General features: G+C 43.6%; 1 protein-coding gene across 5 annotated transcripts in view; it reads right to left on the minus strand.

Moving 5' to 3' along the window:
* PCM1 (pericentriolar material 1) overlaps positions 1 to 15,307 on the minus strand; it is a 1,275,228-nt gene that overhangs the window by 1,215,105 nt on the left and 44,816 nt on the right. For all 5 annotated transcript variants that reach the window (XM_085641994.1, XM_085641996.1, XM_085641995.1 and 2 more), the window contains exon 4: positions 4,551 to 4,820. In XM_085641994.1, coding sequence (XP_085498120.1) covers positions 4,551 to 4,820 — 270 coding nt within the window. The remainder of the gene's footprint in view (positions 1 to 4,550; positions 4,821 to 15,307) is intronic.

Below are 15,307 nucleotides of genomic sequence, written 5' to 3' on the forward strand. Positions count from 1 at the left end.
TTTTTTTAAAGGGGCTGCATTGAAATGTGAAAAAATGATATATAATATATATACATATACACACACACACACACACACACACACACACACACACACACACACACACACACACACACACACACACACACACACACACACACACACACACACACACACACACACACACACACACACACACACACACACACACACACACACACACACACACACACACACACACACACACACACACACACACACACACACACACACACACACACACACACACACACACACACACACACACACATATATATATATATATATATATATATATCGATGAGGATCCCCTGGAAGAGAAAAGCATATTACGTGCAGCGGTCCACAGTAATGGGCCAATTCCTTCAAAACCCCCATCCACACAGGGGGGCCCGAACCAATCGTAGGCACACCTCAGGGAAGTCAGCCAGCTACTGCACCACCTCAGGGATCAGGAAGATGGGCAAACACATGGCAACAGCATCAACAGACAAGGAACCCAGCCCTGCAGAGACAAGAGCCACAACCACGGCAGGGAGGGGTAACTGTCTGGGGAGGCAACGCCTTTGCACAATCGCAAAATCAACATATTCAGGAAGTTCAATCCTCCAATGCTAAACATCCACTTCAAAACAAGGCCAGTGACAGAACATTAGGAATTCAAGCCTTTACTTGTGTTCGGGAAACTCAGGGTTGCTGTACATTTGGTCAATCAGGAATCCGCTCTAGTGTCTGCTATCCAGGATGGTTGCGGGAGCCTGGGCCCCACTCTGCTGCTTAGCCCCAGGGGAAGGTCAGGCTGATGAGGGGGGCAGGGCAGTTCCCATCCAAGCCCTTAAAAGCAGGCACCCAGGTCCCCTCACCAAAGTCCAACTGGGACAAGTTCCAATTACCAGATCGAAAGGACACCATTCACGGGCCTCCGGCCCAGGACCAAAATTCCTTCAAGGACCAAAATTCCTTCAAGCTGTGTGGTTCCAAAAGCAGCACCCCCAAAAGCCAGAAGCCTCCAGCTAATGAAGCCAGGTTACCAGTACGCTCTGGATATCGAAGACCCCATGACCTCCACCACACAAGATCCAACAGGTGGCGAAGTGCCCAACGGCACTGAGTCAGTCGAGAGAAGAGGTCCACCCGAACAACCAACTGTCCCCATGCATCACCTCCAGTTAAACGAATGTTCATGGGTCCTGGCCTCGCACCAGACTCATTTTAGGAATATTCTGCCTTCTCCTTTCCCTCAAAGTTTTTCAAACATCCTGAAGCCTGCTCGCTGGGTTACATCCCTAGAAATCAAAGAAAGTAGCGTGCCGCCGGTTAGAAGTCCCTGGAAACAGCCAGGGATAGCAGGAGTGCCAGGAAGAAGAGAGTCTTCAAAAGTCCATCACAGCTCTGTGAGAGATGCACTGGAATATGTCCACCGCTGTATCTGGCCTAGCAATCAGCTAACACAGAAGGTCTTATACACACGGTCTGGGAAGGCAATAATCCTAATCTCGGACACTGTCACATCAGAAACACATGGGGGCCGCGCAGTACAACTCTTCAACGCCCTCCAGTACACAACAATAGATACAGCAAATCACATGAAAACCTAAGACACGCCCAAAAGACCAGCAAAAAGTAGCTCAAACCTAGCCTGAAAAAAAACCTTTAGAAAAAGGGCACAGTCAAGATACCTGGCGCCATTAGGGAGGTACCAGGACTGGAGGGGTATACACGCGACCTCAGGGAACCTTGCGAATGCCAACACCACCCAATTATGGCACACCCCCTCTTTATACATCACCCGGACATGTGTGGGTCAAAAGGCACACCCCGCACTCACACTAGTAAAGGTAGGATATTCGAAGTCTAGAGACACCCATGAAACTCTAGTTAAATAACTCCGTTCGTCCACATGCTCATGAAGACCACCCCTTACAAAATATCCTTTCCTGTCATGGTGAGGGGGAGAACCAATGACCCATAAGTAAGAATTAGGGCGACCCATGAATAAAGACCTGCTGTTTAAAAAAGAAAAAAAAGGAGATATACAGATTGGGTCCATTTTCCGGTGTCCTACTAAAGTAGCACATATGAATATAAAAGCACACCCCTAAAAAGGAAAGGCACAGGAATACCCAAGAATGATTGATGAGGATATACATAAGGATGCAAATGTTTTCTAAACTAAAGCAACGAACAGCTCTTATCCATTAGGTCTGCAGCTGAGCCACCAAAGTGCCCCACTTTCACAGTGACCCGAACCACCTCTGCAACGATCATTTCCATAACCCCAACAAGACCCAAGTGTTGCAGTAAAGGCCCACAAATTTCTTCCACAAACTTTTTCTAAAGTAAAGAAATCCACCCCCCCATCACCAGAGGACTACAGACATCTTCCCTGGAAGTCATCCAGAGACTTGCAATGGTCTATTAGTTATGTATTGTGGCACTTCTACGTACCCTCTGTTTGCTATGGGTATTTCCACATTTATTTGTCATCAATGCACTGCCTAGTCTGATGGAGTGTACCCCGAAGCTCACCGCACTTGCATAGGGACCTCTCCCACATCACTTCTAATTACAGCGAACCAGACACTAGCATTCCACAAGCAATACACAGCGCCCTCACACACAACATGTGCTATCCGCACAGGACCACGGTGGGCCCCCAGACAACAGGCAGGTCATGTTATATTTGTTCACAGATACCGCACGTAGTAGGCACCAACAGGCTTTACTTGTCCCAAGAGGTATCCCCCAGAAAAGCCAAATGCCTTCTCCACCATTATCTATGTAGGATTACGGCCAAGACACAACCCAAGAGAGTAGAACCCCATAGAGTAGTAGTGAACACCCAGATACAAGACCAATCCCACCGCACTGTATCTTTTCCCCAAGCCTAACGACATTTAAACATAGCTAGATTGGATGCGCAGGACAGCCACCATAGGGGAGGATATGGTTAGGCACTGAGATTATCCAGAAAGGTGGTTCTTGGAGGTATCTAAACCACCACACCAAAGCACAAACATGTCAGCTTCTGCCTCCATCTGTGACCCAGAGTGGCCCTTAGCATTTCTGGGGTTGTCTTCTTCAATACCAAATGGACCCCAGACATGTAATTCCAGTGTAGGGCTATTCACCTCGATGATACAAAGGTAAGCGAGTATCTTAGGGGAGGGTTAAACAGTGTAGATAACCTATGTCAAGAAATTTGGGTTACTGATGTGATGCGATGCGATTAAGAAAGAATTGAGAGCCATCCGCCTCAAGATGATGCAACATTGATGTGTTGGACCTAATGACCGCAATGGAGAGAGGGCTGTGTGCCAAGTTCAGTGGGCCCTGCTGTACGTTTATTCCAGGTAATGACCTGGATATCTGAAATCGGATTCTTGCCATCCAAGCACTGCATCTGTTACAAAGAGACACGAGAGAGGTGCCCCTGAGCAGGCATGGTATCTAAACTGGTTTGCCTGGCTCCCCTGGTGGCTGACCGAACTGTGCACGTCACTGCTGCCCCATCTCATCTTTTTCTTATTCTTGTGTGGTTTCGTACAATTAGGGTTCCCTTTTGTAAAAACGTAGTCCTCAAATTAGGCAGAATGCGAACAACTAGGAAAATAGTATTAGTCAAAATTGAACTGACTGCTTACTCTGGGTATGGAACAATACTTAAATGATATTAGTCCTGAAGCATACCACACTTTATATTTAAAATTTCGCCTAGGCGTGTTACCTGTTAAATCGTACCTTGCTAAACTTTCGGCCAATCATGCTGACTGATCTTTGAGATTGTGAGATTAGCAGCCAGGAGACAATAATGCACTTTATACTGCTTTGCACACAAACTACACAGCTACAAACTAAATTGCTTGCATCACTGTTTAAACAGTGTTCGATTATAACATGTATAGGAGCACTAGCACTTTGTGCCAGATCAGAGTATCAAGCTATTTATAAGCCCGTATCAAGTTACATCATGGAAGCCTGGTTTGTGATAAAAAGATAGCAGAGAGCTCCCTCCTCAGCTCCTGACCAGCTACAGTTTTACTAAACTGTTAATGAAAATAAGGACGTTGTCACTTTTTATCACTTCAGTATTTTAAAGTGCTGTATCAAGTGCTTTTGATAAGTTTATTTTAACATATTACTGTATATATATATATACACAGTTTATTTTAACATATTACTGTATATATATATATATATATATATATATATATATATATATATATATATAAATAATAATGATTAATTGTATATGTTCTAGGCATTAAAGCTAGGAAAATAAGAAGTATGTCCTAGATAACACATTTCTCACAGAAATATTTTTGAGCCAGCACAAGAAACTGAAAGGAAAGAGTACATTGTTGCTTAAACACATGCACATTTACTGCTGAATTATTCTTTTGTACCGCACCCCTCATTTGCCGGAAAGAATGACTTAGCACTTGGGGTGGGGAAAAACACATTGAGTAGATGTTACTTCAACAGTAATGTGGAAAGTAATACCATGTAAACGTATACAACTGTAACCATACCTGGCTACTATCTATCGCTGGCTCCCCTCTTCCATCTTCTTCAGAGAATTGGAAATTTGGTACACCATCTTTAGTCAGAATTGAGGCAAGAAAATCTTTACACTGTGAAGATCCTGTAGCTTCCTTTTTTGGTTGACCTTTGGTTGTATCTTTACTCTTGTTGGTATTAATCTGTAGTGGAACAAAGTTGAATGGTTTTCTGTTTTCTCCAAGCTGGCGTTTGTTGTTGGCAGCCGTTGCTCTTCCCTGAGAATCACTTCCAATGCTCCGCTAAAAAAACACATCAACACAGAAATGAAAAATCTACCATAAAGTGTTATACATTCATCTTTGAAAGAGCTGACCCTTAAATGTATATCGGCATGGTTAGCCAACATCAAAAACAAACATTTTGCCTGATTAACACTTTCACACAACTCATTCATAAGATGTTTACTTTCCTTTGTTGAATTCCACTGACATTATACAATGACCATTTTGCTGTGAATATATATAGTGGTGCTCGCAACTTTTTATGCTACCTTCACTTAAATCATATTTTGTGGACACTTTTCTAATGCCTCTCTATCTCTCATCTCCCTATTATACCTACTCATTAATGCATTTGCCTAGCTTTCTTGCGTTCTATGTGGACTCCAAGATGGACATTAAATTAATAATCTTGTTAAGTCTAGTTGAAAGCAGCCTGTTTTCGGGAAGATAAGGAGGGAGTATGCTTCCTGTATTTATGCAGATGTGCTCACACATTTTCCCTACAACCTGCTGTCATTGATGAGGATACTTAGGGTCCCAGCTGAAAGTCAACAAGGATAATCTCCTGATTTACAAGAAACGGGGCTGGAACCGTTAGAAGGAAAAAAACAAAATAAAGCTCTTCAAAAGAAAGAGTGTGAAGACAGCTGAAGTCATGGTCACCAAACAGGCCATATTGCAATCAAGTCAATCCATGTCACAAAAGGTGAGAATCGAAGAATTGTGCATGCTTGTGCAAGGACAAGACCAGATGTAAGTCTGACTGAGAGACAGAACCTTTAAAAAAAAGATGAAACTGTTCTCTCACCACTTTATTATTCAGAGGTAAACCAAAATGGCAAACATGTAACCATTACAGAGTCACCTAAACTTATATAGCATCCAAAACTAGGATAAAAGACAAAACACCGTCTGGAGAAGAGTCAATTTCTTCTCTAAGCCAGTATCAAATGCTCAGCTATTTGATTCGAGGTAGAATTATTTCCAGCTTCAAACATAATAGCTAGGTTAACTTTGTATCTGCCAAAGTAAGATTATTTATGTTTTTCAGGAACCAGCATCTAAAATTCAGCAATGTTTTGGAGGGTGGGGAAATCCTTTCTTCCCTGCTGGACCATAGGGCCCGGAACCTGAGCAAGTTTTAGAGTAGTTCTTCGAGAGGAGTGGTACCAACATGAACTATGCTTGGCAAAGTAAAGAAAGGAGCTGTTACTATCAACCTGGATTTGAGGGATCTCTTCAATTGCACAAGAGTCCAATGAACTAGAGAAAATGAAATGATGCCCCCGCTCACAGATAGGATGGTGCCTACAAGCAGTGTTGCTTTCTCTAGACAAAAATCAGCAGATATTTTTTCATCCTACTGTTTTCAGTGCACAAAACTAAGTCCCTATGTTTCTGCAACACTGATGATTGGAGACAACTGAGAGAATGCTGGAAATGAGATCCCTATATCTAGGCTGATTGAATAAAGGATTGGGGCCACAGGGTCAACAAATTGCCTAGCTCCAAGTTAGCTACACTTGTAGGACTGGCATTGTGCCAGAGATCAATATTCTTCATAAATCCCAATTCTAAAGGACCTGGCGATATCAGAAACAATTACTGCAGCCACTCTTTCATCACTTGTACCAACTGATTTGCAGAGTCCATCAAACAAGCAAACCTAGCTAGCATTGGGGGGAACCTCATTTTTGAGGACTGAAGACACCGTAATCAGGCATGACCACCTCCAGAGATGGAATGAACCGTGATTTGGGGAAGTTGTAGATTTGTGCTGCCTCCTGATTGAGCGGCCTGAAAGTATAGGCAGCATTCCCAGGCCCTTGCGCCTCCTGGACCAAGCTAGACAGAGGTCCACTCATCTTGCAATACGCTCTGCATTTACGGCAAAGTAGGCTGCTCTCCACCTGGAAACCAAACTGTGCAATACTGAGGGGAGAGGACCTCAAGCCAGAGTCATGGCCCCAGGCTGCAAGCCATTCTCACCAGGGAAGTGAGGACTGGGGCTGCCCAGAGGTCTTTGTGTACTGCAGACCCATTTGCCCCCTGATCGAGGTAGCCCACTAAAAGTGCTGTGGTTGGAGATAACTAAGACCACTTGGGTATGCCTTTGCCTCCCAACCTCTCCGCAATATCAGAGGTTGTGTCCATCCCAGTGCCTCACAACCAGCATCAACTATCATTAATCAACTTGCTGAAATAATCCCCACTATGTCAAGACGCAGTGGGAAGACTCTGTGAACCTCTAAACCTTAACAGGATTATACAGCTGGCGTCATATTGGAAGACGAGATAGAAACAGAAAAGAGCTATGTACAAGTATATAGATGTACAAAAAAAATTGTCAATAGCACTACTTGATAAATCTGTAACATCACAATGTACACCAAAATCCACAGATGAATAATGTACTGTAGGAGAATCTTTATTTTTGCATATTTTTGGTAACAGGTTTTTGATTTAATCCACAATGTATTTGACGTTTGCAACTCACACTAGTTTCCCTTAGTCCCTATCTTCTTTAAATGTAGTTGTTACTAATGTGTGCACACATATACATGCAGTCAATCTATACTATATTTGATCGTAGGCGCTTTATTATCTACTTAGTTGTTTTTTTAATGATCTAGTGGTTAATAGTATAAGTATAAGGATGATATCAACAATTATGTCATTTAACATGTCATGAGTAATGCAATATGTGAAGTCAAAAGCAGGGCGGGGTGCAGGTTATAGTTAGATAATTATAATTAATGAAGTTCAGGGTTTTTTTGTTTTGAAATATTAGTTTTTGGGTTATTTCAACACCTAACTATAACGTCACTTCAGCCTCTCTCTTTATTCAGTGAGTTTATGGAGGGTATTCAGTCAACTCCCAGGCTCTGCAGCCATCCCCTGCCAACACACAACCCCCTCCATGGGTGCACAGCCTTTGACCATGCACAGCGGGGTTCGGTGCAGGGTTTGGCATATATATATATATATGTGCACACACAAAACATTACAGAGTGGCAGTACAGTTAGAATTCTGAGTTAGGAATTCCTCAAATGTTTGCTAACTAATAACTTGGTCACCATTTGGTGAATCTCCAGGAAACTTCACAGACATTCTTTCTACATTGGCTGATGATGCAAAGTTTAATGGGGGTTAAGAGGGTGCAAAGAAAAAAAAGGGGAGGAGCCAAAACACGTTTTTTCACCAATCCATTTACTATAGCCTTTTTAAACAGATGTAGTGACAGAATGGCTGAATGGATTCAGATGAAATAGGCAGGAATATAGATTATGGTGTGGAAATTGTTTTAGTTATTTGATCTCAGCTGTTTTTAAGTAATAAGGGATAAAAAGTTTGGCTGCGGAATACTACGGTTTCTTTGCATCATGGCAATGACAAAACAATATTATTGGTTAATAAAAGCCCTTGGCTTATTACTCCTTTTGTAATGTACTGGAAGAAATGAGCTGCTTTAGCAGTCTGGAGAGTTAGGGAATAGTATTCATTGATTTATATATATTTTTTAAAGTCTACGAATTTCTGAGGTACTTTCTCATAAATAATAGTGCTGTGGTAGTTTTTTTAATCTGAAAAAAAATTATACATAAAATAAAATTAGATACAACAGGACGGCTCTCAAAACATCTTTTTGTTTACTTAACATTTATATTTGTTTGTCAAGTCAAGATTTCAATTCATTTCAGAATGGGAAGAAATAGTGATGGATCGTTGGGTTCTTCAGGTGGTCAGCAAGGATTGTCTGATAGAATTCTTATAGGACTAAATTCCCACTGGGACATTTCTACCTCCAGATCCAGTCAAAAGAGAGCCTCTACTAAAGGGATCAGTTCTTCAGAAGAAGGGAGAAATTGTACCAGTTCCCAAGGGAAAAAAAGGGGTCAGGGAGTGTACTCCTTTGTCTTTCGGGTCCCAAAGTCATCAGGGGTACTACGTTTGGTGACCAATTTAAAGAAACTTAACAATTTCATACAGAACATCAGACTTAAGATAGAGACTTATTCCTCTAATTCCTGCTAATCACTTCCTAATAACCGAGAATCTCATGGATGCGTATTTGCAAATTCTGATTGCCAGGAGCCATCACAATTACCTGAATTTTACAGTGGAGAATCAACATTGCCAGTTCAAAGTCCTCCACTTTGACCTAAAGGTGGCTCGGATTGTGTTCTCGAACAAAATGGTGCCAGAGGAGACTCAAACAAACTCTTTCACGTAAATCTTCCAACTTATTGGCGATTTGTCTTAAATGAGGTTACAACCACATCGGCATAAGTCTACAGTTTGGCTTCTTTCCTCTCAACAGTTTAAATGGAGAAACACTAGTTACACTGAGGTGTGGTGAAATAGTCATTGCTATATTCCCCAACATTGAAGCCAGAAGAAAGCGCTGTATGATCACCCTCTTTCAAAATACGATCAACTCTTTCTACTAGTCAATTTGAGGATTGACTACAGAGGGCTACATTTAAATGTTTAATGCCATAAACTGACACATTTTTGCCGAAACAAAATGAGTACTCTTATCTGTTACAATATACTTTGGGGAACCTTCAAGTTTGAAAGCAGTCAGAAGCAGTAGGGGGCGTGGCTTGGCCGGCAAAGCTGATGGCTCCCTGATCCAGTCTCTCCGCTCTCCGCTGAGCCATCAATAAGACCTTCACCGCACACCAGAGGCTACATCAAGATCTGTAGCCAGAATCTAGGACCCATGCAGTGAAGTGCCTCTCCGATTTGCCAAATAACAGCTGGACACATCAATTCCAGCAAAAATTCAACCAGAAAGTTGACGGCAAGAATACGCTCATCATGAACAAATTGCGAGGACCTAAATGTACCCGCCCGCAGAGTAATCAGCCTGGCGGAGCACAGGATTCCCTCTTTGAGGGGCTGCTCCTTGAAGAAAAATCCACCCATCGGCTCTCCGGTCAATTGCCACTTAAGGTACCGATTAATTGAGGCTGCTTGCGCCAATCCGAGCTGGACGGCTATAGTTCCCTCAATGCTGCCTGACCCTAAGATGGCGACGGCAACCGCACTAGAAGCGACCGTGTCTTGACAGCCCCAAGCTCACTGTGCACAGTGATCTGTAAGCAATGCGGCGCTTTTCTCATGCCCGCACACTACCTTTCTGTTGACCCACGGCCCATTAAGACATCCGAGCACAAGAACGCTCGTATCGGACCACACCATTAGCAACTCCAAATTCCTTGCACACAAATTGCACTCACCAAGTGAAAGATTCATAAGTCTCAACTTACATATTTGTAAATCGAGACAAACAACAAGCTAATGCAAAGTGATAGCAATTTGCTTTGCAATTAACCCAGTGAATCCAGCGATCCACTTCTACTCAACCAAATGCCTAACTGCTGCACCTAACCACAAGGATACCACTCCTGCCTGTCTCAGTGCCTGACCCCAAAATGGAGTAAATGTCACCTTACCGATGTGCCACTGTAAGAACAATGTTAAGGCACCACCCCGGTAGATCTCCTTATAAATTGGGCATATTGGGTCACACCGAGTGTCTGAAGCATCTAGCAGGACCCTGCAGCATACAAGTCTGCCCTCCGCAAATACAATCAGCACCAACAAAGAAGAGCTGCTTCACCCAAACATTATTTGTAACCCTAGAACTCACTAAAAAAGATCAATCAAGGTTTGTTCTGAAGTCTTCTCCGACCCACCTAAAACCTCACCTCAGGTGACGCAGACCTCACTTAAAGAATGCAAAGTTATCAAACTGTGCAAGGTTTGTAAAATAAAGTGTGTTAAAAGTACGTAAAGAACGAGCGCTAGGATAAGGTACCTACACAAGAGACTAACACCACTAAAATTCTACTCCCCAACTGCTGGATACACAACCCCCATTACCATGACAGAAAAAGATTCTAAGGCACACTACTAACACTCTAAAGATGAACCGTCTCCATCAAATTCTGTAGTAAACTGGCTCTATATATACACTACACCAACATGAGGTATAGTGTGTATAGAGTCCAGGTGACCCCAGAGGTAGGCAGAGGTTAAAGTTAGATAGAACCTTACTCTCGATTTGTGGTAGAGTGGTCAAGCAGCAGGCAGTATCAGAGGACAGTGTTAAGCATTTGATGTACACACTCAGTCAGCAAATGAATTCACACACTCAATAACTGAACTCTAGGCCAATTGTTTTTGTATAAAAATATATACTGTTTTATTTTTAGAATCAAGCAAGCCTGGCACGGGTAAGCATTAAATACTTTACAATATTAAGTTGCTGAATGTAGAACAGTTTGAAAATGCAATAGGAATTATACTTTGTTTAATTTACAGGGGATGCAGTAGGTTGCAATACTTAGCAAATACAGTACACTGATATGAATAGGCTTTTTCAGCAAATTACAGGTAAGTTACTTTTTACATTACTTTTCTAACTCAGTGCAGGATACCTAGATTCAGCAGTGGGACATTTCCAGCAAATGGGTAAGTAATTACGTTTTGGTTTTTCGTGCGATTTTTAAAGAATATTTTTAGATTTCAAAACTCCACACTTCGAAACTTTTTGGAAGAAAATTGTCAATGTTATCCTATGGAGGAAAAACAGGTTATCGGTTCACAGGTAAGTTATCAACTGTGGGAGTTAAGGTTCTGGGGGATAGACTCAGGGGTCCCCCAGGGTCAGTGACGCACTCTTGTTGCACCCTCAGCGGCACTAGGGCGGCCGGGTTCAGAGCGTTGAGGGCCAATGTTATCCAATGGGGGATAGGGGGCCTCCGGTTGGTGGCTGCTGGCGAGCAGGCCACTGGATTGTGGGAGCAAAGCTCCTAGGGTTTAGGTCAGGGCAAATGGGGAAATAAAGTAGCATAAAAGGTGCACCCTCAGCATCACTGAGGCGACCGTGTGCAGGGTACGGTTTCGAGGTCGGTTGCCCCGTTTTTAATGGAGAACTTTCGGTTTGCAAAAACACTGCAGGCAGGGAGACGAATGACTTCTGGGTGCGACCACCACTTCGAGAGGTAAGTTGGGAAGTTAGGGGTTGGTTAAGCACCATCGGTTTGGGCACACAAGGCCGTGGGGCGTCAGGTGAAGGGGTGCCTTTTGGGGTCAGATCTTCTTACCAGTCCCGGGTCGCGGTTAGAGGGGCCTTCTTGATTTAGGATGCAGGCGTCGGCTGGCGGCTTGAGACAGGTCAGGGGTCGCCGGATCTCAGGTTAGGATCGCCGGGGTGACCTCCTCGTGGTGTTTTCTACTCAAGCTCGGGCCGGGTTCGGCGGATGCAGAGTGGGCTGGATTTGCAGTCTCCGGCTGCTGCCAGAGGTTGCAGTGGAACAAATCCAGTGTTCACGGGAGAAGATAAGATACATTTTATTAAGCGCTCGAATGCCACGGCGTCTTGGCGCTGAAAGTGTGAAGAGGAACTGTACCGTTGACAACGGCAACTTAGTTAGGGGGGGGGAGAACAACCAGGATTTTAGCAGTTTCCTAAAAAGCTGCCTGTTGAATTGCAGTCTCATAGCGCTAGGCATCTGATTCCACAGTTTAGCAGCACAATGTAATAGACTCCTACCTCCCCATCTTGCTCTGCGAATTTTGGAGATATGAATGAGACCCACATTTGTGGCTCTAAGATTTCTGGTGGGAGTGTACCATGAGAACAGTTTCTGTATATAAACCGAACCACCTCCATATACTGCCTTGTGCACCAAACAAAGGGCCTTAAATTCTACACGCTGCTGGATGGGGAGCCAATATAGTGATCTTATGCCAGCCGAGGTGGGATGGCCTTTAGGAATGTTTAATAACAATCGTGCAGCAGCATTTTGTAACGACTGTAGTTTCGTCCTCTGTGCCTTGTCATTGCCCATAAAGAGTGCATTGCAGTAGTCTATTTTCGAAAGAATAAGAGCTACTACCACCAACTTCCTGAGTTCCTGAGGAATAAATGGGAACATCTTCAGTAAGGTAACATCTTCAGTAAGGTCTTCAGTAAGAAGCAGGAAGAGGTTAGACATTTGATCTGAGCCGCGAAATTAAGCTGATCATCAAAGATCACTCCTGGGTTCATGGCCTTAGCTGTTGGACAAGGACATTCACCAGCCTCAATCGGCCACCAAATTTGATTCCACAGGGATTGGCCCTTGCTGAACTTCACTACCTCCGTTTTATCAGTGTTGATCTTAAGAAAATGTTGACCCGTCCAGCTCATGATTTCCGTCAAGCAGGCATGAAAGCTAACGGCGGTGGTCTCGAGCCGTTTAGATACGGAAATGACAAGCTGCGAATCGTCCACGTATGAGACCAAAATAAAGTCGTGCTCTCTCACAAGTCTGGCCAGTGGAGTAACAGATATTAAATAGAGTCGGTGACAAGGCTGATCCCAGCGGCACGGAAGATGAAATGTGTCAGATTGTAGATTTTCCCAGTGTATGTTTTGCTCCCTGGAGGCTAGAAAGGAGGAGAGAAGGGCCAGAGCTGCATTCTCAATCCCCACAGCCTTCAGCCGCCACACTAACACCGTATGATTCACGGTGTCAAATGCTGCTGATAGGTCTAAGAGGATAAGGACAGATCTACCTCCCCAATCCACCTGTCTGCGGATCTCCTCCATTGCCATAATCAAAGCAGTCTCAGTAGAGTGACATACCCAAAATCCATGCTGACTTGAGTCAAGCAGATTATTGGAGTCTAGATATTGGGTTAGCTCCCAGTTTGTCTGATTTAAGGATTTCGGCTGCTACTGGTAGGCATGAAATAGGTCAATAATTTTTTACCTCGTTAGGGCCAGGGCAGGCTTTTTCAGGATTGGCCTGATGCACGCTTTTTACCAGGCACAAGGATAAATCCCGTACTCTAACACTTTGTTTAAAAGGGGGGTTAGATGTAAACTAATCTTCCCAGAGAACACGTGCATAATGGCCAGTGGACAGGGATCATTAAGTGATCCTGATTTAATAGTATGGAGGATATTGTTCACTTCCTCGTGAGTGATAGACCGGAACCTGGTTAGTTGGCACGGAGTAGACTGCTCCTCCAGTGGGGGCCTATTACAATTGTCCGCGACACGAGCTGTGTTCAGGAGGTCGCTGTAGATCAGTTGTACCTTAGTCTGGAAGAAATTAGCCAGCTTATTACAGAAGGCTTTATCCGGCCTAAACTGATTAGCCTGCTGCGGTTTAGATAACAGCTGGATGAATTTAAAAAGCTCCCTAGAGGAGTTGTTAGCCGCCTCAATTTTTGTTGTAAAATATGCTGATTTGGCTTTTATAATGGCCTCCTTGTATTGTTCTAAGGTTAAATTGTATGCCAATTTGTGCTCCTTACTATAATCATTTGTCCATGCTCGTTCGATTCTCCTACATTTGGCCTTTATGCTTTTAAGATCTGGTCCATACCATGGCAAGGTTGCCTGGGATCTTCTTACTCTGATAGTTTTTTAAGGTGCTACATGGTTGACTGCTGTTCCGATCCTTTTGTCAAACTGGTAGACTGCATCATTATTATCAATGACCAGTAAGGGAGGGCAAGTGTTTAGGGCCTGTTCTAATTTGTTCCTTTGTATTTTATTCCATAATCAAATTTTTACCATGAATGGCTTGTTTGGGATGGCGTGATTAGGCTGGATTAACTTAATAATAAAATATACAGCCTTATGGTCTGTCCATGGTAGTGAGGAGATTTTGGTCAGAGTGATGTGAGGGTTATTAGTAAATATGCCATGAAGCGTGTGGCCGGCAGTGTGAGTAGGTTCAGATACTATTTGAGTTAGGCCGTAGGCTGCTAGGTTATTGGGTCGCCTGCTATTGTTGGAGTTGATATTTAGTTCCAGATGGAAATTATCACCCAGGATGGTAAGCATTGGGATTTTAAGCAGGATTCAAGTAGGGTCTGAGGAGCTTGAGTGAAGGCAGCTCTAGGACCAGGTGGCAAATACAGAAGTAAGTCTTGGAAAATAGAAATGTTATTGATTTTAAACGTAAAACGCATTGCCTCCGCCGGTAGCAGTGAAATTGATTCAACCCGCACATTTAAGTGGACGCGATGGATTATAGCTATTCCCTCTCCTTTGTTCCCTACCCTGTCTTGGCTAGTTACTGAGTAGCCTGCAGAGAGTGCAATAATCCAGTCAGGGTGAGAGGCCAGATTGGTCCAGGTCTCAGTCAAGAATACTATATCCGGATTGGAGAGCTGTAGCAAACATTCAAACTGGTACTTCTGTTTGACCACTGAGCGGGTATTGAGCAATAAACACTGAAGAGACGGATACTGAAGCGCCCTAACAGTTCTGCCAGAATGTCTAATACAACCAGTTAAAGTATCGGAGCCATTAGTAAGGATCAGCGGGGCTGCAATCTCTCCCTCCCGCTTGCCGGCCCGACACAGCGGCATCCGCAGGGACCTTATCTGTGCCTGGTGCCGTATTAAGCCAAACATCACAACTAGATCACTTGAAATCGCCGTACGTCTCCCACTTATGACAGACAACAGGAGTACAGCACTCACCTCT

The sequence above is a fragment of the Triturus cristatus genome, chromosome 2_2, assembly GCF_964204655.1.
Source record: "Triturus cristatus chromosome 2_2, aTriCri1.1, whole genome shotgun sequence".
NCBI lineage: Eukaryota > Metazoa > Chordata > Amphibia > Caudata > Salamandridae > Triturus > Triturus cristatus.